This window comes from Eleutherodactylus coqui, chromosome 4, assembly GCF_035609145.1.
Source record: "Eleutherodactylus coqui strain aEleCoq1 chromosome 4, aEleCoq1.hap1, whole genome shotgun sequence".
NCBI lineage: Eukaryota > Metazoa > Chordata > Amphibia > Anura > Eleutherodactylidae > Eleutherodactylus > Eleutherodactylus coqui.
In genome coordinates, this window is record NC_089840.1 from 88,333,998 (window position 1) to 88,359,506 (window position 25,509).

The 25,509-nt window shown below is 41.8% G+C and overlaps 1 protein-coding gene across 2 annotated transcripts in view; it reads right to left on the reverse strand.

Moving 5' to 3' along the window:
* SH3KBP1 (SH3 domain containing kinase binding protein 1) overlaps positions 1-25,509 on the reverse strand; it is a 325,546-nt gene that overhangs the window by 118,559 nt on the left and 181,478 nt on the right. For both annotated transcript variants that reach the window (XM_066599837.1, XM_066599838.1), the window contains exons 5-6: positions 15,720-15,846; positions 10,966-11,159 (exon numbers count right to left, since the gene is read on the reverse strand). In XM_066599837.1, the coding sequence (XP_066455934.1) occupies positions 10,966-11,159; positions 15,720-15,846 (321 nt within the window). The remainder of the gene's footprint in view (positions 1-10,965; positions 11,160-15,719; positions 15,847-25,509) is intronic.

Below are 25,509 nucleotides of genomic sequence, written 5' to 3' on the forward strand. Positions count from 1 at the left end.
TGGATTCCAACTGCAAAATCTCGCAGCAGAATCAGACCAGATGCTCCCCAGAGACCCTACACTCACCTGTCCGGATTCACCCGGCAAGTCGGCGCGCATGCTCAGTACAGCACATGACGCCCCGGCGCTGGGCTGTGACACAGATTACCACGAAACTCTGCAGTACCCACAGCGCGGAATATCGCGGGACAGACAGCTTCCATTGACTGCAATGGAAGCTGTCCGTGCGAGTTTCAGCACAAAATAGAACATGCTGCGATTCTCCCCTGCAGGCGGAAAAGCAAAGTTGATTTCCGCTCGTGGGCAGGGAAGAAGCTTTTAACACAGTATGGATGATCATTGCTGCAGAATTAGCGGCGGGTGTCTGGCCGTGAATTCTGCAGCGATAATCCGTCCGTGGGCATTAGCCCTAAATGTCAGACTAGCTGAGAAATAAGTAGTGAAAGAAAAGTTCAACCAGCATTTCTCCAGTGGTATGAATACAGACAGTTATTTTTGCTGCAGCTTTCAGTGCAGACCTGGGTCTTATGAAGTGATTTATTCACTAAACGTGTTACATTTATAAAGTGGTGAGAAGCAGAAGACGGTAAGTGAATCATCTCTGAAGCTTTATAACCTGCCAGCTGTCCTGGAATTTCCCAACCTATTTTCACATACTGCACTCCTACGTCAAATCATCTTGTTAGAGGAACTTCATGAATTAATAAAGCTAGCAAAAGTTAATGCTGTTTTGTGGTTGTATGACATTAACTTGTTAAACATAGAATCCTAGAACGGTAGAGTTGAAAGGGCCCTCCATGGTCATCAGGTCCAACCCCTGTGCAGGATTCACTAAATCATCCCAGACAGATGTCTGTCCAGCCTTTGTTAAACTCTTTACTTTTTCCTGGGGGGAAGATATCATCATGTGGTTCTAGCATGAATTCATTTAGTTGGGTAGTCACACAGACAGCAGTGCCACCAAAGATCGAATGTAAATTATTAGGCTTATCTTATGGGGATTTAGAGCTCCGTAACCCCAAAAAATGGAGGTGAATCTACAATATAAAAAATGTAGCAAATTTATCAAAAACAACTTTGCTCCAAATGGTCTATTAGTACATATTCATATGCATGTCTTAGATGGGGGCTTCCAGTTCTGTCCCTCCCCTCCAGTCTATAAAAACAGAACCACTAAAATTCAGGAGCTTTACCTTTGGTGGACGTGATCATCTGTAAGTAAGAAACGTAATACTAAATTTCCCCTGTAGTAGGCGTATCTGCCCTCGCAAGATCAGCTGCTTGTTGAGGGTAAAGGATGCTGACAAACCGCTTGATATTTAAAGAGTATACATTCAATGTGAAGATATGTTGAAAATATGATTGCTACGTCACAACTCCCACAATCAGGAAAGGGTGAGGTCACGACATCAGCCCCAGCCCATGTGACCACGGCATCGGCGCATACACCCCTGTCATTTGGTGCTGGGCACCGACATGAATACTTCAACTGCTGGTAAGGGGTTTGACCTATCGATGGTTCCCCCAGCCAATCAACCATTACTGTAGAATATTTATTCTGGCCCCTCCTTTCAAAGGGCACCGGTTGTTCCTCTTCATGATGGAATTCTATTCTGGTCTGCATCCTTCGGGTGCCATCATATTTTCAGATAAGTCCCTGGTGTTTATACTTATTTGTTATTTGATTGGTTTAGTAACATCTGCTTCCTAATACTGCTGTGTGAATTGTGCTTTACATCTGTTAATTGTGACCCCTTCCCCCTTGTCTTCACCTAATGACAGTCTATGTTGTCCCCAGGTTGTGGACGTGGGGCCGCCCTTGTCAGAGCAATCACCCCGGTTTTTGGTTGTATTTCCTCATATTAGTATGGTAGGGTGTGGTTTCCTTCTCCCATGTTTTCATTTTGTTCTAAATAGTTTTGTTCTCTGCGTCTTCTAACTGTGTGCACATTAGTCCTTTTTGGACAACTATTATGTCCAATCCAGGCGAGGTGTTTGGCATCTGGCTCACACATAACCATAACGTTACCTGCAGCAGCAGCGATATTCCCTATCATACACTACAAGCAGCATCAATTGAGTTTGCTAATGATTAATGACGTTGTAGATATGTAGATGTAAATAGGGAACAAATAGAATATATTTGTTTGATTTTAGAGGGAATCAAAAATAAAAATGTTAAACTAAAAATCTAGTGTTGAAAAATTAAAATTGAATGTAGCGCTTTGGCTTAAAGAATGACTTCTTCTATACAATATCAATACAACAGAGTACACAATGACAATTATTTTCTACTTCTATTGATCCAGGTTTCACAGATGGAATAAAACTGATCCAGTAAATCATTTATATGACAAGCGGTTGCTTCAAGGTCACGATGGAGATCAAGTTAATGCAGACCAGAGCAAAGGAAGGAGAGGGTGAACAATTATCCACTGGAAAGGGGAAAATAGAAGATCTGGAAATTTCCTGGAGATTATGGTTATGTGTTAAACCACAAAGTGCATCAAACTCCCTAAGTAGATAATCGTGTTGTATGGATACTGGCACTCATTACAATGGGCAAAAAGTGGGCCACGTAAAAGGGCGTTTATGCTGTAAGGTAAATACAAACATTCTTCTTAAATATGTTCCTGATCATTACATCGTGGACGATTATAAGATGGTAAATATGTTCCTGATCATTACATCGCGGACGATTACAAGATGGTAAATATGTTCCTGATCATTACATCGCGGACGATTACAAGATGGTAAATATGTTCCTGATCATTACATCGTGGACGATTATAAGATGGTAAATATGTTCCTGATCATTACATTGTGGACGATTATAAGATGGTAAATATGTTCCTGATCATTACATCGTGGACAATTATAAGATGGTAAATATGTTCCTGATCATTACATTGCGGACAATTATAGGATGGTAAATATGTTCCTGATCATTACATTGTGGACGATTACAAGATGGTAAATATGTTCCTGATCATTACATTGTGGACAATTATAGGATGGTAAATATGTTCCCAATCATTACATCATGGACGATTACAAGATGGTAAATATGTTCCTGATCATTAAATCATGGACAATTATAGGATGGTAAATATGTTCCTGATCATTACATCGTGGACGATTATAAGATGGTAAATATGTTCCTGATCATTACGTCATAGAATGAGAAATATGTTCCTGATCATTACATCGTGGACAATTATAAGATGGTAAATATGTTCCTGATCATTACATTGTGGACAATTATAGGATGGTAAATATGTTCCCGATCATTACATCATGGACGATTACAAGATGGTAAATATGTTCCTGATCATTACATTGTGGACAATTATAGGATGGTAAATATGTTCCTGATCATTACATCGTGGACGATTATAGGATGGTAAGTATGTTCCTGATCATTACATTGTGGACGATTATAAGATGGTAAATATGTTCCTGATCATTACATTGTGGACAATTATAGGATGGTAAATATGTTCCTGATCATTACATCGTTACATCGTGGACAATTATAGGATGGGAAATATGTTCCTGATGATTACATCATGGACGATTATAGGATGGTAAATATGTTCCTGATCATTACATGGTGGACGATTATAGGACGGTAAAAAGGTTCCTGATCATTACTTCAGGGACGATTATAGGATAGTAATTATGCTCCTGATCATTACATTGTGGACGATTATAGGACGGCAAGTATGTTCCTGATCATTACATTGTGGACAATTATAGGATGGTAAATATGTTCTTGATCATTACATCGTGGACAATTAGAGGATGGTAAATATGTTCCCGATCATTACATCATGGACGATTACAAGATGGTAAATATGTTCCTGATCATTACATCGTGGACAATTATAGGATGGTAAATATGTTTCTGATCATTACATTGTGGACGATTACAAGATGGTAAATAAGTTCCTGATCATTACATCGTGGACAATTATAGGATGGTAAATATGTTCCTGATCATTACATCATGGACAACTATAGGATGGTAAATATGTTCCTGATCATTACATCATGGACGATTACAAGATGGTAAATATGTTCCTGATCATTACATCATGTACAATTATAGGATTGTAAATATGTTCCTGATCATTACATCATGGACAATTATAGGATTGTAAATATGTTCTTGATCATTACATTGTGGACGATTATAGGACGGTAAATATGTTCCTGATCATTACATCGTGGACAATTATAGGATGGTAAATATGTTCCTGATCATTACATCGTGGACGATTACAAGATGGTAAATATGTTCCTGATCATTACATCGTGGACGATTATAAGATGGTAAATATGTTCCTGATCATTACATCGTGGACGATTACAAGATGGTAAATATGTTCCTGATCATTACATCGTGGACGATTACAAGATGGTAAATATGTTCCTGATCATTACATCGTGGACGATTACAAGATGGTAAATATGTTCCTGATCATTACATCGTGGACGATTACAAGATGGTAAATATGTTCCTGATCATTACATCGTGGACAATTATAGGATGGTAAATATGTTTCTGATCATTACATTGTGGACGATTACAAGATGGTAAATAAGTTCCTGATCATTACATCGTGGACAATTATAGGATGGTAAATATGTTCCTGATCATTACATCATGGACAATTATAGGATGGTAAATATGTTCCTGATCATTACATCATGGACGATTACAAGATGGTAAATATGTTCCTGATCATTACATCATGTACAATTATAGGATTGTAAATATGTTCCTGATCATTACATCATGGACAATTATAGGATTGTAAATATGTTCTTGATCATTACATTGTGGACGATTATAGGACGGTAAATATGTTCCTGATCATTACATCGTGGACAATTATAGGATGGTAAATATGTTCCTGATCATTACATCGTGGACGATTACAAGATGGTAAATATGTTCCTGATCATTACATCGTGGACGATTATAAGATGGTAAATATGTTCCTGATCATTACATCGTGGACGATTACAAGATGGTAAATATGTTCCTGATCATTACATCGTGGACGATTACAAGATGGTAAATATGTTCCTGATCATTACATCGTGGACGATTACAAGATGGTAAATATGTTCCTGATCATTACATCGTGGACGATTACAAGATGGTAAATATTTTCCTGATCATTACATCGTGGACGATTACAAGATGGTAAATATGTTCCTGATCATTACATCGTGGACGATTACAAGATGGTAAATATGTTCCTGATCATTACATCGTGGACGATTACAAGATGGTAAATATTTTCCTGATCATTACATCGTGGACGATTATAAGATGGTAAATATGTTCTTGATCATTACATTGTGGACAATTATAGGATGGTAAATATGTTCCTGATCATTACATTGTGGACAATTATAGGACGGTAAATATGTTTCTGATCATTACATTGTGGACGATTACAAGATGGTAAATAAGTTCCTGATCATTACATCGTGGACAATTATAGGACGGTAAATATGTTCCTGATCATTACATTGTGGACGATTATAGGACGGGAGAGAGAGGGAGAGGGAAAGGGAGAGAGAGAACACCCGAACCAAGAAAAGAAAAAAAAAAGCTCGGGACCCGGCGTCCCACATACAAAAATGCTCGAGTCTCTCATTGTAGTCAATGGTGTTTGTTACTCGAGTATAGCTCTTGAATTTTACGAAAAGCTCGACTCGAATAACGAGGACCTGAGCATTTGGCTGCTCGCTCATCTCTATTCCTGATAATGGCTTCATGAATAATTAGGTCCTGTTCACACAGCAAAAAGTGGAAGTGGGTTTGACGTGGAATGAGAATCAAATCCGCGCCGAATCTGTGCTCCAGTAGTTTTAACGCCTTAAACACCAGAATGTTTCGGTTCTGATGGACCAAACACTTTTAAGAGATTTTATGGTGGTTTTATGGCCTTATTTCTTTTCTCAGCCTGACAAAATTATTTTTGCTTTGTTTTTGTCATCATATAGAGGGTTATTTTTATATGCCTTTTTCGTTTTATTTGGGGTAATGTGCACAATAAGTTAAAAAAAAAATTTTTTTTTAATTGTTATAGTTGCATTAAAATAAAGTACAGAAATTTTGTTCGGTTGTTTTCTTTTCATACATTTTTCTTTTAGTCTTTAATTTTTTTGCTTATTTTTGTAATTTTTTTTTCAACATCTATGTCCCCTATGACATCGTATGAGACCTCTGGGGGACATTCACACTTTATTTATTTATTTCACACTGGATGCTCCAGTTACATTGGAAGACATCGCACTATAGTGACAGTAGCCAATGTTGGGGCTGGTCAGGGGGCTGCTACGACCCTGCAGCTCTGATATGCTGGGGGGTCGCTGGTAATCACATGATCGCCAGGTCCCGTGCAAGAAACTCCACTGCTTCTTGCATTCTCTATATACGGTATATGCGGTTAAAAACTGCTTCTGTCTTCTCATTCGGGTCCTCGGCTGTGTCTGTCAGCTGAGAACTCAACCTGCTTCTGCTAGATTTTAATCCCACTCTGTATATTTTCTATTGGCCAGGATTAAAGCCCAGGACCAAGCGCTGTAAATTTATGGCACCTGGTCCTTAATGGGTTAGGCCTCCCTTACACAGGTGTTTTTGTGCAGCGCTTAGCGCTGCATTTTCAGCGCAGTGCTAAACGCTGTACAAGGCTCCCATTCATTTCAATGGGGCAGCTCGCTGCTGAAAATGCAGTGTCTTTAACGCTGTGCTTTGACAGCATTGCATGTTCTATTTTTGCCCGTTTTCAGCCCTGTGTTGCCCTTTGAAATGAATGGGCAGCGGTTTCAGCGTTGCCGAAAACGCGGCACACTTTGGTACCGCGCTTTTGGCAGCGCTAAATGCCCTAGGAACACTGCCTGAGTTAAAAAAATAAAATAAAAAAAATCAATACTCGCCTTGCAGGTGATGTCGCTGTGCCCGGCGGCGCTCCTGGGACTTGTCAGCTGGAAGGGGAACTTTTTCTCTGTTGACGGGGATTTGAAATCCCCGCCTCCAACGAGAGATTACTCTGATTGGCTGAGCGCCGCTGAGTAACAGCCCACTCAGCCAATCACAGCCAGTGCTGGATGCGTCCAATTACAGCCATTTATTCATTGAATGGCTGTGATTGGATGCATCCAGTGCTGGCTCTGATTGCCTCAGCCAGCTGTCACTCAACGGCACTTAGCCAATCAGAGCAATCAGTTGGCTTCACAAGGTCCTGACAGCGGTGCCAGGGACAGCGACTTCGCCAGCTAGGTGAGTATTGATTTTTTTCCTTTATCAGCAGCCTTGCCTGTGCTTTCAGCTGTGCTGAGAACGCAGCAAGAACGCTGGCATAACACATGCCAGTGCTGCTGTAAACGCAGCGTTGAAAAATTCTGCGTTTCTGCAAACGCTGTGTGAGGGAGGCCCTAATGGGAGTCTGCACTTTAGTCTGTATGGTGTGCATTTTTTTCTGCATGTGGATTAGACGTCACAGGTTCTGCGCAGCATCAGTGAGGCATTTGCATCAGGAAACTCCGCACCCAAATTTGGTAAACCTAGAAGAGGTAAAGCTGCATGCGGATCTCTAGCCATACAATCGCATAGCTGCGGAATTCTGTTGCAGTTTTTAGTAGCGGAATCTGCACCGAAATATCCACATGTGATTCCACCATGTGCACATACACTTACAGAATGGTAAATATGTAATATGTTCTCTTCTGGGCACACAGCACAGTTCATAGTGAAGACCATGTTGGTCTAGTGGATTAGAGGAATATTTTATAATACTTTTGGATATTTAAACTAAATATAAGGTCCCCCCCCCCAAATGTCTTCTATTCTTTGTATTGAGTATGAGCAATTATTATTAGGGACTGAGGAAGTTAATGAATATTTAAAGAGAACCTCCAAGGAGCAAAAGAGGAACTACTGGCTTCTGGAAGGTGAAGAAGATTTCTCCTTCAACCAACAGGTTATTTGAGAAAGTTTGAAATATGCACAAGTACTACTGATGTATGAATGAAATAATGATAGGTACACTTTAATTATTTTTTCAATTAATGAAATAAAAAAAAGGACACAAAAAATACTCCAAGTTGACGTGTGAAGTCAAGAGTCTACGTATTCCTGTACTTGGAGATTGGTATGTTATAATCGACCATATTTTTCTGACTATAAGATGCATTTTTAAGAAAGGCAAAATCTTGCTGAAAAATGTCTGCGCCTTATAATCCAGAGAAAAGGGGGTCTGATAGATCCAGAGATCCCTGACCGCTGCCCAATCATCAAGAGAACTCTGCAGCCATAGATATTGCGGCTGCACAGTCCTCCCTCTCCCTGCCGGATCAGTCCCATCCAGCAGATAACACTGAGGGTCAGGACTGTAAATTACCATCACTCACACATCATCCCCGGGGTGCAGGTCCTCCTCTGTACAAACATGGACAGACAATAGCAAAGTTCAAAGGTCTTGCAGTACCAGCAGGACCTCTAATGGTGTCATAATCGTGTGAGCAGCTAGAGGGAGTCATGTATTACTGCACTTGTATGTGAAGATTTCGTATTAATAAAATCAGTGTTTAGTATGTCTGTATCAGGTGTGTGTGTATCAGAGCTGTGTGTATGTATGTGTGTAACAGAGCCGTGTGTATGTATGTGTGTAACAGGGCTGGGTGTATGCATTCTGCAGAGCTGTATGTGTGTGTGTGTACATAAAGCAGAGCTGAGTGTGTGCATGTAGCAGAGCTGTGTGTATGTAACAGAGCGGTGTGTATGCATGCTACAGAGCTGTATGTGTGTGTGCGCATGTAGCAGAGCTGAGTGTGTTTGCATGCAGCAGAACTGTGTGTATGTATGTGTGTAGCAGAGCTGTGTGTATGCATGTTGCGGAGCTGTATGTGTGTGTACATATAGCAGAGCTGAGCGTGTGTGCATGTAGCAGAGCTGTGTGTGTGTATGTGAATGCTGCAGAGCTGTATGTGTGTGCAGCAGAGCTGTGTATGTTGAAAAGCTCTGTGTGTGCTGTGCATGCACAATGTGTGAATAGCAGTGTGTGTGTATAATGGTAACATGAGCTTGCACCACTGTTGGAATGGACACACTAGGTTTAATATGAGCTCACTATTAAAGTTTAACCCGCTTTTCTATACTACAGCACCGAAGTTAATGATAGTAGCCCCTCTACTTTGTTAGACACCCCCCTCCAAAGACATATTTTTTTTTCCTGTTTCCCGTTGTCTAAATCTGGGGTGCATCTTATAGTCAGGTGTGTCTTCTAGTCCAAAAAATTCAATAATGGAAAAAAGGACAGATTAAAGAGGACTCGTGAGGTCCTCTGACAAGCTGGATGGCTTACATATCTTACAACTGTGCCCCGCTGATTCCTCCGTAATTTGTATTGTGACATATGTTACAATAAGAGCTATGACGGGTTTACATCCAGCATTTTGCTCATATAACTAGTCTTCTGCTCCTTCAGAATAAAATCACAGGTTTAATATCCAAATTCCTCCAAATAAACAAGCCATGTGATCCACAATGATAAACCAGTGTCAAAGAAATGAGAACCCAGAACATTTCGGGAAGTTAAAACACCAACCCGTCTGTATCAGTAATTCCAGGAAGCCCAGCTGCATCTATTACCAATATAACATGAAGGCAGTAATTCTGATGACAACCTATTCCCACCGGAGTCCTTTGTGCCACCATGAAATGCTACCCAGGCACACCGTGAGCATTTGTTAGATACATGCTGCTAACAAGTCGATTTGAAACATCCTTTTTTACAATGAACTGCAAACACGCCGAATTTCCAAGACAGAGAAGTATAGAAGCACCCACAAAAACACAGAACGAATAGAAACGTATGTTGTATTACGGGGCTTGTCAAGGTGCTAGACAACTTTTTAAATACATGTGCACATCTCTTAAAATAATAAAACCAGTGGTAGTAACTAGAGATGAGCAAGCGTACTCGGAAAAGCACTACTCGCTCGAGTAATTTGCTTTATCTGAGTATCGCTGTGCTCGTCCCTGAAGATTCGGGTGCCGGCACGGAGCGGGGAGCTGCAGGGGAGAGCGGGGAGGAACGGAGGTAAGATCTTTCTCTCCCTCTCTCCCCTGCTCCCCGCTGCGACTCACCTGTCAGCCGCAGCGGCACCCGAATCTTCAGGGACGAGCACAGCGATACTCGGATAAAGCAAATTACTCGAGCGAGTAGTGCTTTTCCGAGTACGCTCGCTCATCTCTAGTAGTAACCTATTCACTGCCCTGACGATGCCATTTTCCTGGCAGCATTCCTGGCATATCTCCCAGCATTTGAGCAGTAGAAGACCACTGTGGCCTCTGATTGGCTGCGGCGCTCAGGTGGTTTCTGTTCTGTAACCAAATATGGGAGGACCATGGGGCTGCAGCGGTGGATCTCCGGGGACAAGAACTGTTAAGTACAAGTACTGATAGTTTTGTTTTTTTTACACCTGTGCACCTATAATTAAAAAATGGTCTTGCAATCAGACAACCCCTTTAAGCAAAGAAATCCAGTATCTTCGATAGTCTGATCCCAACTGCACAGATTTACATATATTTTTGTATGAATACAAATGGCAACTCGTACATTTAAAATTAGATTGTGGAATGAGATTGGAAAACCAGGTACACAGTATCAAGAAAATGGAAGATAATTGATATATTCCCATCAAACTGAAGGAGAGAGATAGCGGGCTGGCAGAGAACATGCCAACACACAGGACGCCCATGGATGGAACGTGTTAGTATTAGGAGAAGATGAAGGACCAGGCTTCCCAGTGTCTATATCTGCCATTGTCGCTGCTTCTATACAGTGGGCGGGCAGCCGAACTCCAGTCTTTCTCCCTTGTATTTAGTAAGACCAGTCACTGATAGAATAATATATGTACAGCATTCAGACATAGATTTACCTTTTCAGCCGCAGCAATGTCATTTTCCATTTCCATTGACCTTGGTCTCAGTTTAATTGGTTTGTCTTTGAAAATATCCCCAAAGCCAAATCCCCTGATCTTTTTCGCCTGGTTTTCTGCTCCACTTGTTCCATTAGTCCCTTCTGACTTGGAGTCGCCCCCATCACTCTCGGAGCCGGCAGTATCTTTAAAACCTGCCAGTAAGAAGAACATAATTGCTATGACAACTTGGTCTGATTTGCAATAAAATAAGGGTTTCTTCTTTACTGCACATCTAGCGGTTGTGGGGGGGAAAAAAATCACAATTATGTAAAAAGGTTAACAAGCTTTATCTTGGGCACCAAATACTTTATTGAATCATCATCATGTGCACTTTTACACAATCTCTTAACTCCCAAATCTGTAATCACTAGTCGCCCCCCATTTCTGAGATCTATAGGGGTTTCTCTCTTGTTGCTCTAAGGCAAGCTTCCCAAAAGAGACACATAATTGCCACCAACCCCATGGTAATCCATGTCTTTTCCATCAGCCCACTCAATGGTTTTCTACCAGGGTCATAGCTGTTGGGATAAATACAGTAGTAATCTGGGCAAAAGCTATAAAGGAGGCCTGATGTTTCCTCAGCCATCTACTTCAAAATGACAGTTGTTATTATAGTGGAATAGATCTATTCCATTTTTAGCCTGACGAAGAACCCTGCGTTGGTTCGGAAGCTCGCTATTACATCATGTATTTTTGATAGCCATTAAAAGGTATCATATCTACAAGATTACTTGGTTTCTCTTGCTGGGAACAATCACATTTTGCTCTACTTGCTAACACCGTAGCAAACCTTTGTTTTCATTAATTTGGGTGGCATGATGTATAGTTACAACAGTTGGTAGGCATCACTGGATGAAACCCAATCAGGACAGCATCTTGATGAAGATATCACGTTCTTGCCAGTAGGGGGTACTGTAAGCATCTTCTTATTAGTTGCAGATGGGCTTCACATTGGTCGAATTCAGGAGGTACTAGTAACAGGAGGTCAGTCTATGAGCCAAAAGTAGATGAAGTCACAGACTCTCAGGCAATGTGTCATCATGCCTGCGTCGGAGATCACCGGGCACATGAGCAGGACCGGTGTGGTGTCACGGCGTCAGCACTGGACAATGTGATGCGCCTGCCGGTATCATTTGGTGCTGGATGCTGAAGGGATAACATCTCCCTAATGTGTTAATCTTATGGGCTAACTGGGGCAAATGACAACCATCCAGCCTATCAATGTCTGTTAGGGGGTTCTTATTCCGGCTACTCCCTTGAGAGGGCATCGGTTATACAATAGTATGTCTGGTCTTGTATGGTTCCGTTTGGTGTTTTTGACATTTTGTCCTCCCCATTCTTAGTATGGTCTTTTCCTCTTTTGCCTGTTGTTAAGTATATCTTGTGTGCTGGTGGGTCTGTCCTGTTCAGTCCATCCCTGGAGCTTGTCCCTCTCTCCCATATCCCACTCAGAGACACGCAGGAAAGTCATTCAGGTTCCTGTCAAGGGGTTGCCCTTTTCAGGGCAAGTGATCCACTTTTTAAGCACATTTGGCCACTTTAAGATCACAGATAGACTCTTGCCCATTCTCGGCAGTTGCCTGGTACATCTTGCTTCTCTGTTACCTTTTTGGTTTGCCTTACATCCCTTATTCTTTGTCATGGTTTCTGTTTAGGTCTAGTCAGATGTGACACATTGTCAATGGGTTAAGGAAATGAAATGATAGGAGATATCATGCAATTCACTTACTGGTTAACAGAAACAAATTAATGTTCGTCTAAGGGAGCCAAGGGGTTTATAGTTAAAAGGGTATTCCGGGACTTTTTACATTTTTTTCTATTGATGACCAACAGGTCATCAAGAGATGATCAGTGGGAGCCCAGCTGATTCCTGGGGCTGCTGTCAACAGAAAGCGCTGACCATAGCAGTGGCCTGAACTGGCATTGCAGGTGCTGCTCAACCAACCAATCCGGGCCACTGCGTTATGGTCAGTGCTTTCTGCTTCCTGCGCTGACCGTAGTGACATTCGGTCTTCTCTTCCTGCCCTATACTTATCATGCAGATCGAAGAGGTCGGTGCAAGGCAGACTCTGGTACCGTATGACAGCTACACCGTTCTCTATAAGATCGGGTAGTGCATGATCATTGTGCATGATACTCCGCCTGATCATCGCTGCACCTCACAGTAGGACGGTATATTTATTGCACCGATGTCCGAATCAGCAAATTCTTTCAGACTCTCTCTTCTCTAACTGCGAAAATGTCATTTTGTGCAGAAATGAATCCGTTAGGGAGGAGACCATAACGACAAAATATAAAAAACGTAATTAATTTTTGTTGCGCTGCAGTTCACCTGTTTGACCTATTCCAAACTATCTTCATGTACTTACAATATGATTTATGGAATGAAACTAAAATTGCTTAGTTTTTAAGGATTTCTGACAGCATCTGAAGAAAAATACATCAAGTAATCCATTGCTGATTTAATCATTCTATACAGCTGGAGGCGGGCCAGAATCTGCTGCAGGCATTTTCCATAGAAACTATTGATTGTGTCAATTATGATATTGAATAGTATAAAATAAGGATCTGATTTTCCACACTACTGTGCAAAAATATTAACTCACAGTAGAACAAGTTAACCACTTTGTCTTCCACCTGTAACCTCAACCCCTGGGCATCCCAAACTCAAGGGCAAGTCTGGGGAGACACATCAGGCTTTCATAAAGAACTTCCATAGACAAGGGGTGTAACTATGAAGGAGGGGGGTGACCCTGGGCCCAGGACCGAAGGAGGCCCATCAACCACAAGGGAATATTGGTTTGGCGGTACTTTAGTGTGTTGTGCCATCACTGGGAAAAAAAGACAGTTGCCTCTATTTAAGCATTAGCAGTCATTCCGAGGATTTCTGCCGATCGCTAATTAAGTTCGGGAATCGATCGCAGCAAATCTTCATTAATACGCAAAAATGCTGCGTATGGGTGAATGTAAAAAGGAATACGGTCATGTGAATAAGGCCCAAGACCTATCTTTTGACGCAGCGCATAAAATTGGCAACTGAAAACGGTCGCTGATGTGCTATTTTTTTCAGCGCAATTGTTTCATGCGCCAAAAAATCTAAATGAATACATTGCAATCCAATTGGATGGTCGCGATTTTTTGGCGCAGCTTAATACCCGTCATGTGAATATAGCCTCGGGCTGTATTTACACAGAGTTTCACAAGCGAGTTCCATAGGATAGCGTTATGCTCAGAATTCGCACGTGAAAATAACGCATTCATTTCATTGTATTTACGTGAGAGATTTTTCTCTAGAACCGAAGGACCGATATAGAAAGATGGCAGCATATCCTATTTTTGGGTGATTGTGTTCAGGAATTGCCCAATAGTTCCTATGGAAGAAAAAAACGCACTGCACTTGCATGTAAATGCGACTGTGATGCGACTTTTCTCTTTTTACTATTGAAACAACATGCGATTATCTTGCGTGTGAAAATTCAATATGCAGCAATTCGATATGACTTTTTTTAAAGAGGCATTGCAATCTCAGGAAAAATACCCGTTTTACTAGTGAAATATCAGTCGAGGTTTCTTGGCCCGCTATAGTACTCGCCCGAGTAATTATGGCCTCATGCTGTGACATCACTACGCTCATTGTATCTGTTTTGTGATATCACTATGTACATTATTCAAACACTGACAGCAATAACAATTGTGTACGTTTGCCCAGTGGTTGTAAGCAAGAACTGACACTGCTGCTTGTTATTTCACTTTTGTGACATCATTTTTTGCTTTATCCCTTTTTAGTTTGGGGGCATTGTTACAGGTTTGTATAGCAGCATTAGAACTCTAAGGTTCAGGTTTAGGTCTCTGTAGAAGAGAAACGTTAAAAAAAACTGAAAAAAATGGATCCATTTTTTCCCTATTCATTTCCATGGGGTTTTAAAAAAACAGAAGGCAAACCGAAATACTTTTTTTTAACTTCCATTTCGTTAGGTTTCCGTTTTTTTGGCCTGGAAAATAGCACAGTCTGCAGTGCTATTTTTCTGTCCAAAAAAAAGAAATCTAATAGAATGGGAGCAAGGAAAAGCCTTTCAGGTTTTTTTTGAAACCCTATTGAAATCAATGTAAAAATGGTCTAAATTGGCCTTTTCAGCAGACCAGAATCTCCGGCTTCAGGTGTATGCGAGTGGGTTGAGCACAGACTAGAGGAGTGTGGCTAACTGTGTGAAGAACATTGTACACTGGTAGAAGGCTGAAACCAATAGGAAAAAGGACACCTACTGGACGTGCGAAGAACTTATGGCTGACCTCTCATGCGACAAATTCAGCGGTGCTGGTTGCATGACTCCGTCAATGGGTGATATCGGGCTGTTGATTAACCTCACCCACTGATGGCACAAGGATGTGCTGCTAACAATGATGGAATTAATGATCAGCGGAGCACATACAGGACGGATGATGTTAATAGAGCTGAACGACTACAGATCGACTTACAAAAACATTGATTGGCACTTGTAGTAAATCTGCCAGTGTACAAGGGCCCTTAAACCTTCAGCAGATACAACCTAAAAACTAGTGATTACAACGGATGACCCCACTCCCCACCAAATGTACTACATAATTGTAGCGGTTTTAATATGGAGACACCCTCTCAGGGTCTGGAGGGAGCCTTCCGACACCACATATTAAACTCAACAGTCCGTTCCATTCATCACATGTTATTTCCTTACCTTGCTTTATCTGGTGTTCTTCAAAATTCCCTCCAATTTCAGTTTCAGTCACAAGGTCTTTAATAAAATTGGAAGGGAACATGCCCGTCTTTCCATTGAGTATTCCCTCCCACCAGCCTTCCTCCACCTTCAGAAAACAACAGACAGAAAAACGTTAGTTTTAACTCTGAACCCATAGACTTTATCCGCTATAATATCTACGAAATCTCAATCTATCTGTAAAAGAGGATCTGACTCGGTACCACAACAGCTGGACTTGTATAAGGACTTTCAAACTGTTCTTTAGTGTCACCGAAACACCGTTGGACACTTAGGAGGAAAATTACCGGTGTTTCCAAAGCAGGTCTTAGTATAATTTACCCCACGGCACCCGATGCACCCAATAGAGGAGGAGACGCATGCCTCTTCCTGTGTTAGTAACATCCTGGCACCTTTCAGCACCTACACAGAAATGTACACCGGCTCTGAGCTTGCATACATTTCTGGCATAAACTATACATAATTACGTCAGTCTGCGGTGGTCATGGCCCTCGCACAAACCCTGCCCATTATTTGGAAAAAGTAGCGAGGCCGGCATAGAAAGCTAAAAAAATATCACAAAGGTTTGCACCAATGGGACTTCCAGAAAAATGTGTAACTTTTTAAAGCCAGACTTTTGGCATAAAAGCTTTCATAAATGTCGCTGTTAGTCTTTGGACAGTTCAATACAAATAGTGATACTAAACAGGCTTGAAGCAAGAAGAGTTACACATAGTTACTCTGTCCTCTTTACCTTTCTGTGCTCCACAAGGACTAGTGAAAAAAGGGAGGCTGATATTAAGGACACAAAAAGACAAGACAACTAAAACACAGTAAACTTTTGTCATATTCTATCAATCTGTTGTGATGTCTTTGTTACATTTTATTTGTCATTAAACTATTAAAGTGTACCTATAGTGAAAAATAAAAAGGTGTTCATGTAGTTCTCAAGCAGTTTTGTGAAGCTTTTCTTTCGAAGCAGCAGGCCTCTCCTCTCTCTGTTTCTCTTACAGGAAGTCATTATCATTGTCTGGCATGTTACAGACACTGGGGTGCAGACTGGTCCCAGTCACTGTCTCTACAAGCTACCAGTTCTTCTTCCCCATTAGCATACTACAGTACTATGGCCATGGAGACTATGGCACAGCAGAGACTATGGATTTGTATCAATGCAGGGGCTTAACTTAACTTACTAATTCAATGAGACCCTAACTAAAATAAGAGCACTCACCCTGATGGGGGCGACCCCCCATCAGGAACTTAGGTTGTCTCTGACTCTCCCTAGTTGAAAACAGGTACAATATTTGCTACAATAAGTAACAATATATGCAGTATAGATGTTAAACACACAATGAAACAGATTAAATACTAATACAGAATTAGTAATAAATCAGGAGAAGGATGTTACAACACCCCAAATATCCTAAACAGCAAACAGAAGTATCTGACAGTGGAACAGGACAGCAGCCTCCGATTAGGCTGGAAACACCTTCAGACTAGAAGTATAATCGGCATCCTCCATGAGAAGCCAGAATAAATGTGTACAGACACGGCTGATTGGCCGGCTGAGAAACACCTCTCCACCTCAATCCGCACACCAGTAGAGAAATGCTCCTGTTGGGGACATTGATAATGTGCTGGTATATGGATCATGTTGGCCAGGGCTAACACCATGATGTCACCCTGGTGAACTATGACAACTAGTAAGAGTAATACAAATAATACAAAGTTAGTATTTTTAATCTTTATCTCAGTTTTACAAGATAACAGCACGTACTTCAGGCGTATCTGCTTACCAAGGGAATAGAAGTGTGCAGAAGGTACAGATCAGAGGTGGTTGTGGATGCATCAGACATTATACTACTACGTATGTAAAAAGAGTAGCGCAGGTGTAAAACCAGCTGCCTGTCTTACCTAGTGGCCATGAGAATCTAACATTACAGTAAATAAGGGGGATGGAACAATACCTCCGCAGCACCGAAGGCACCTTCCAATAGGTAGAGCTGTGGAGGTATTGTTCCATCTTCCTTAGGCCACCTGCAGATGGCCGGGTCGGATCCCGCTGTGAGAATTCTCGCAGCGGGATGCAGACCCGTGCCCCTGCACAGCCCTGCGGCTCACCTGCTCCCGGTGTCTCCTCTTCTCTGTGATATGCTGGCTGCCGCCCAGCTGGCGCAGAGCGGAGCGGAGCCGGCGGGTCTTCACGGACATTTCTGTGCGGGCCTCTGCGAGACCTGCACAGAAATAGAACATGCCGCGATTTGTTTTCCGCGTGTGTTTTCATGCGGACAAATCACGGCCATCTGCATAGGATTGCGTTTTATGATGCAGAATTTCTGACCATGTGCAGGGGCCTTATTTGCATATTACCCAGAGGAGCATGAATGGCCTTTTTAGTCTCCTCACTCACTGCTCTCCCTAAGGAGAAAGGATAGGGTTTCTAACATTACAGTGTTACGTGTATCACTATCCTCTGATTTATGACCTGACATTCTCATGCCCATTTACTAGTGTGGGTGTAAATCCTATAACTAAGTGGCTGGTTAATACAACACTGAGGTTTTGGTTTTTGGATCTTCTTACTTTTACAAGAGTTCCCATGACATTGCAAGGAAAGTTTCAAATGCAGTTAACTGCAAATTACTCTTTTTTAATGTAAGAGTTGATATTTGCTTAATTGGGTTTACAGTATCTTCTTTACTAACTAATCAATGCCTTTTCTACCCATCCAGGGGCTTGCGGTTCATGAGCGCAGTATGTGCGGGAACTACAGATAAATGTATGCTGCTATCTGACATTGAGCTGACATTTTCTGCCACTGACCAGAAGCTCCAGTATTTTGGATTCGAAGCCTGACAATTCAGGCCCATCAGATAACATTTTTTTAAATTATAGTCTGGGATTACCCTTATCAGATAATGGAGGTGTTTGTCAGGCATGAATTGGTGTGAATATATTGTGTGCGTCGCATTCTGATTCGGTGCCTCCTCCGGTCGTTACTTCATTTCTTCTACAATAGCTGCTCACCTACCCTAGGCTGGGCATATTGGTACCTACTGCGCTTCCACATATTAAAATGATGACACTGATCAATGAAGCAGTCTCACGGATCTCGTCTCAGGGAATTGTCAGCGTTTTAATGCAGTGAATGACAAATAATTCCTAAAACGTATTACTTTTGCTCAATTGGAGATCTGAAAGTTATCACAGCGTTTACTGGCACAAAACGCAATTGAAGCCCCATAAAACTCAGCTTCTGCTTTCTCCAATATCGCCTCGCTGACATGTGCAAAATTGATAGCATATTGTGTGCGCCATAAAAATATTATATAACATACACAGCTGAGAGATTGTGACAGCTGCCAACGAGCACCGGAGACGTGTTTTCGGAGAGGTTCATCAACACCATTTACAGTAAATAAAGGGACAGCTTCCCAAAAATAAATCACCTAATTAAAAAAAATCTTAATTGTCATTTTTTAATTCTCTGTCATTTTTTAATTCTCTAAATGTATTTTAGTAAAAAGATGACATAATGAAATGATAAAAGTTTTCCGTTAAACGATGCATGTCTCTTAGGGCTCATTCACACTAGCGTTTATCCTTCATTTTTGTTACGTTTTTGGAGCAGAGAGACGAAATTAAAACGAAACTAAATGCTTCCATTTTACCGCCATTTATTACAATGGGATGTTTAAAAACCGAAAGCAAATGGAAGCCGTCTGCAGCGCTATTGGTTCTGCTTAAAAAAGAAACCTACTGGAACAGAAGCGAAAGGGAAATTTTCTGTTTGCTTTCTGTGTTTAAAAACCCAATCAAAATCAATGGTGGTTAAAGTGGAAGCGTTTAAAGCGACACTCCGGGTCTGGAGAAACCAAGATGGCCGAACTACTGGTCTCTCCACCTGATGCACACTGTGCGCTAGTATGCAGCGTTAGTGTAAGGCCTCTTTCACACTTTGTTCCCGCGGTAAGCAGTTTATCTGTCTTCCTTTCTCCAGGCCTGGAGGGTCAGTTTAATTCTGCTTTAATTCTAACTCTTTGCTCCAAAAATGGAACAAAAAGATGGAAAGCCAAAACGGAGGATGAACACTCGTGCGAAATAATGCTTGACACGGGCAGGATCTGCTGCGGATATTTTCCACGACGAGTCAAACGCAGCAGATTCTGATTCCACAGCATGTTTATGTATGCTGCAGACTACAACCATTGCAATACAAGGGTTGGATTCTGCAGCCGTTCCACACCAAACCATTTAGCTATGGATTTGGCCACTGCGGAATTCTTGCAGAATTGCTGTGGGTATTCCATTGCGGGTGATTCTGCATGTGAGATGGAGGCCCAACAGAAATCCCTTAAATCATCAAGTAATCAGTACAAATATACGAGGCCTGTAATAAGGCTTTCTAGGGGTTGTCTAAGATATCTACAAAGGTCCCTATACCAGAAAATAAAAAATAGGCAACTAATTCACTCAGATGCCACTTCCAGTTCTGCTTCCCCCGTGTTTTGTGCAGCGACGTTGTGCCTGTATACTCCACCAGACCTCCGCTGTCCTGTATACTGCTGGAATTAGTGATTGGCTGCAGCAGTCATGTGGCGTATACGGCACATCATCACTGCTATCATGTAAAACAAAGCCAATGTCACAATGGAAGTGCCGGTTACATAAATGGGTGAGTAGAGCTACTTCTTTTTATTTTATCTCAACTCCTGGGGATGGAAAACTTTTGAAAAATCATGGACAATCCCTTTAAACTAAGCTAAAGATATATTCTGTTTTCAGACAGCTCTGAAGGACTGTAGCTTTTATTAGTACCATTAGTAACAATGAATGGTATAACTTTTGATAACTCTTTAGGGGAGACAGCATGAAAAAAACACATCAATGCTGCCATTGTTTGTTTTGCAGGGTTATACAGAGTCACTGTGCAGTATAAATAAATAACTTTATTCTTTGAGTCATTATTATTACAGAGCTAGAAAAATTATATGTTTTTATTTTTTCTACTTTTGCATTTTGGCCTTGTTTTTTTATTCATTTTTTACTGCGTTCACCATGACTCTATAGAGACCGAGGTTGTACCACTGGATTGATGTATTGCCAATGTGGTTCCAATATACAAAAAGGGGTCAAAAAGTGAGCCTGGTAACTACAGGCCGGTAAGTCTCACTTCAATAACTGGAAAAATATTTGAGGGGTTTCTGAGAGACGCTATCCTGGCATACCTCAAGGAAAGCAACAGTATAACCCCTCATTCATGAGGATTCGATCATGCCAAACCAACTTGATCAGCTTCTACAACGACGTACGTTCTAGGCTAGACCTGGAGGATTCTATTGATCTCGCATAACTGGAATTTCTAAAGCATTTGATGTAATAGGTTGATATATAAAATGAGACAGCTCAGATTGAGTGAAAACGTGCGTATCTGGGTAAAGAATTGGCTCAGAGATAGAAAGCAGAGGGTTGTAATAAACTTTTCATACTCAGATTGGGCCACCATTGCTAGTGCCACAGGGTTCAGTATTGGGCCCCATTCTGTTCAGTATATTTATCAATGACCTGATAGAGGGACTGCACAGGAAAATATCAATATTTGCAGATGATATTAAATTATTCAAGATAATTAATGAAGGACAATGTACGGCTGCAGATGGACCTAGATAAGCTGGGGGCTTGGGTAGGAAAATGGCAAATGAGGTTCAATATTGATAAATGTAAGGTTATGCACATGGGCAGGAGAAATGGATGTCACCAATATACACTAAATGGGGTACTGCTAGGGAAAAGTGATATGGAAAAAGACCTGGGGGTACTAGTGGATTGTAGACTAAACTGGAGCAATCAATGCCAGTCAGCTGCTGCAAAAGCAAATAAATTCTTGGGATGCATTAAAAGATATAGGGGCGAGGGACAAGAATATTATTCTTCCCCTATATAAGGCACTTGTCAGGCCCCACATGGAATACTGTGTACAGTTCTGGTCACCGGCGCTCAGGAAAGATGTTGCAGTGCTTGAGGGGGTTTAAAGAGGGGCAACTAAATTAATAAACGGAATAAGAGGACTGGAATACCCAGAGAGGCTAATAAAACTGGGATTATTTACCCTGGAAAAAAGACGGCTAAGGGGCGATCAAATAACCATGTATAAGTACATAAGGGGACAATACAAGGATCTCTCCCATGATCTGTTTATACCCAGGGCTGTGTCTGTAACAAGAGGGCATCCTCTACGTCTAGAAGAAAGCAGGTCTCATCGCCAACACAGAAAGGGGGTTCTTTACTGTAAGAGCAATGAGACTGTGGAACTCTCTGCCTGAGGATGTGGTGATGGCAAAATCCATAGAGGAGTTTAAGAGGGAACTAGATGCCTTCCTGGAGCGCTATGATATTACAGGATATAGACACTAAATAGCCAGCAGGGTTGTTGATCTCAAATGTTGATCCAGGGATTATTCTGACTGCCATTAGGAAGTCAGGAAGGAATTTTTCCCCTCAGAATGAGGGTAAATTGGCTTCTGTCTCGCTGGGGTTTTTTTTCCTTCCTCTGGATCAACAAGGGGGAGAGGGGTTGAAAACAGGTTGAACTAGATGTGCATTTGTAATTTTTCAGCCTAGCATACTATGTTACCATGAGGGATATCTAAAAAGCCATTGAAACCAAGGAAGAAAATGAAATGGCATATAAACTGAATCATATTTCTTGCTTGTGGCTGATCTGGCCCTGAGCTGCAGTAGCCTGTATTCCGCCACCAACCTGCGGTTCCCCTGCTGTTGTCAAACTACAACTCCTAAAAGTCAAGCAATGCTGGGAGTTGTAGTTTCAACAGCTGGAGACGTACAGACTGCAGAGCTCCGCTATGAATGGGTGATCTGGAGGTACAGATCTAATAAATCCTTATCAACTTCATTATATCAAAGGAAATAAACATTTCTTTGTATCTTCTCCTGCTTGGGGTATTAAACAAATCCATAAAAGCTGCAGGCATTTGTCAGACTGATGCTCGCTCATTACCAGCGCTGATAAGAGAGGCATCCGCACATCCGTGGGTGGAGCACAATGTTTAGTCAAACAAATTACTGCAGCTGTGAAAATATTTAGGTCTTTTCCTGCAGAAGAATGATTTCAGGTTGTTTTCCTAGACTTGTATAGTCTGCAAATGTAAGTAGGAGGATTCTCACTGAAATGGAACGGGTGCAATAGACTTCTTTTACAATTATATGTTTGTAACGACTATTATACCGCACAGTGTACGGCGTCACAAAATAAAACCAAAATAACATTGACAGAATCGCTATTTTTCATTCAAGCTTCTCCTAAAAAATGCAATTAAAAAAGTGATCAAAAAGTTGCATGTGCCCCAAAAAGTCGTTACACAATAAAAAAGACCTCACATAGCTCATATGGCAAAAAATAAAAATGCTATGAATTAGGGCCGGGCAATTAATCCCATTGATTCAATTAATTCGCCATTCCACTTGAGCAAAATTCCAATTTTTAACAAAATCGTAAAATTGATATTAGCCCGGGCCCGATGGGCAGGGCTAGTATCAGAGCAGGGAGCTTACCACAGCAGGATGCTATATACGGCATTGGTGGAGACAGGGTGAGTTCTCGGTACTAATGAGTAGGGGAGAGGTGCAGAAATCATACCGGCACTGGTTGGCTGAGCCTCAGCCAATCAGCGCTAGGCTTTTATGCTGCACCACTCCCCGGCTCATAAGTGCGGAGCAGCACCGCCCAGGAGGAGTTTCTGTGCTGAGGAATCAATTATGTGCAAATTATCCTCAGTACTCAACACTGGATGCAACCAGCTTGTTCAGGAGAAGGGGGATGCTCAAACAGAGCCGCAACACTGTAGCCAGCCAGCTGCAGTTCCTCCTCTACCGGACGCTTCATATTCAGGGGCTGCAGGAGACTCAGTGACTGGAATATAGCATGTTAGTGTCAGTGGGCTCTTTGGCTTTGGTCTTTATGCAGGAGGGGGGGTTGCCTTGTTTAGTTGATTTGGAGAATTGAGGTAATCTATGGTGTGTATTATTAGGAAGTGTGATCGCAATGGCATCTCACTATGAGGAGGCACACTATAAGTCACGAACAAAACCAATGCTTATAAAAGTAGGAAAAAACACAAAAAATAAGGATCAGTTTATATCTGCGTTAGGACTTCAGTCTTAATTCCATTTTTGGAACATAGAAACAAAATTAAAGGGGTTGTCCCGCGGCAGCAAGTGGGTCTATACACTTCTGTATGGCCATATTAATGCACTTTGTAATGTACATTGTGCATTAATTATGAGCCATACAGAAGTTATCAAAAGTTATTCACTTACCTGTTCCGTTGCTGGCGTCCTCGTCTCCATGGTTGCCGTCTAATTTTCGCCGTCTAATGGCCAAATTAGACGCGCTTGCGCAGTCCGGGTCTTCTTCTCTTCTCAATGGGGCTCGGTGTAGCTCCGCCCCGTCACGTGCCGATTCCAGCCAATCAGGAGGCTGGAATCGGCAATGGACCGCACAGAAGCCCTGCGGTCCACGGAGGTAGAAGATCCCGGCGGCCATCTTCACCGGGTAAGTAAGAAGTCACCGGAGCGCGGGGATTAAGGTAAGCGCTGTCCGGTGTTCTTTTTTAACCCCTGCATCGGGGGTGTCTCGCGCCGAACGGGGGGGGGGGGGGGGGTTGAAAAAAAAACAAAACCCGTTTCGGCGCGGGACAACCCCTTTAAATTGATCCACTTTTTTCTCCCATTGATTTAAACTGGATTTCTAAAAAAAATGGAAGTAAACGGAAAGCTGCAGGCTGTGCTATCTCTTCCATTAAAAAACAGAAACCTAACAGATCGGAAGCAAGCAGAAAGCTTTCCATTTTTATAAAACCCCATTGAAATCAATGGAGGAAAAAAACAGATCAATTTAGTTTCTAAGCTGAAAAACACAGCAGAAAAATAGAATTATGATTGGAGCCCTAAGGCTAGCTTCACACTGGAAAGTTAGCCGTGAATCCCACCCCCATATCATGCTCCCCACCATGTGATATTCCTGAGGATGCGAGGCGGTTTCATGGCAAAACAGCCTTTCATCACTTCGGGGAAGAAGCGATCCTCCTCCGCGGATTCATGGAGTTTTTCCCATTGTTTTCAATAGGAGGACTTGCATTGCATTGCGTGCCCTAGCACATCGTATGACGCTGCCGCCGGCCCCATTGAAAGCAATGGGCGCTGCGATGTGAGATCACGCACAAGATAGAACATGCTGCGATTTGTTCCCCAAATAGCATCACATCGCGGTGCCATATGAGAAAACATCGCTCATTTCTGCGTCTTGTAACACACAAATCTTGTAGGATTTTAGTGCCCGTGTGAAGGCAGCCTAACATAGATCTGATCTGAGCCTAACTGTGTATACAGAAATTATACCAATGTTTAATAAATATCTAAAAGCAGTATATTAACCCTTTGGGCCCAATGTCCATGGGCGGGTTGGGAAGATCCGCAAATCAAGTCACCCATACGGAAACATGGGCATCTGCAAATAAAATAAAGCATGCAGATTTGATTTGCGGTCCTTTTGGTCTGGAAAAAAAAAAATAAATAAATAGCAGCATGCTCCATTTCAGTGCGGATCCTGAATGGACGGCTTCCATTGAAGTCAATGGAATTCGACCGATCTGTGGCCCGTCCGCAATTGAATTGTGGATTAGCCACGGATTCCGTGGGAAAGCAGGAGTTTGAAAATAAAAAAAACTTCACTGCGCATGTGTGGCGGCGCACT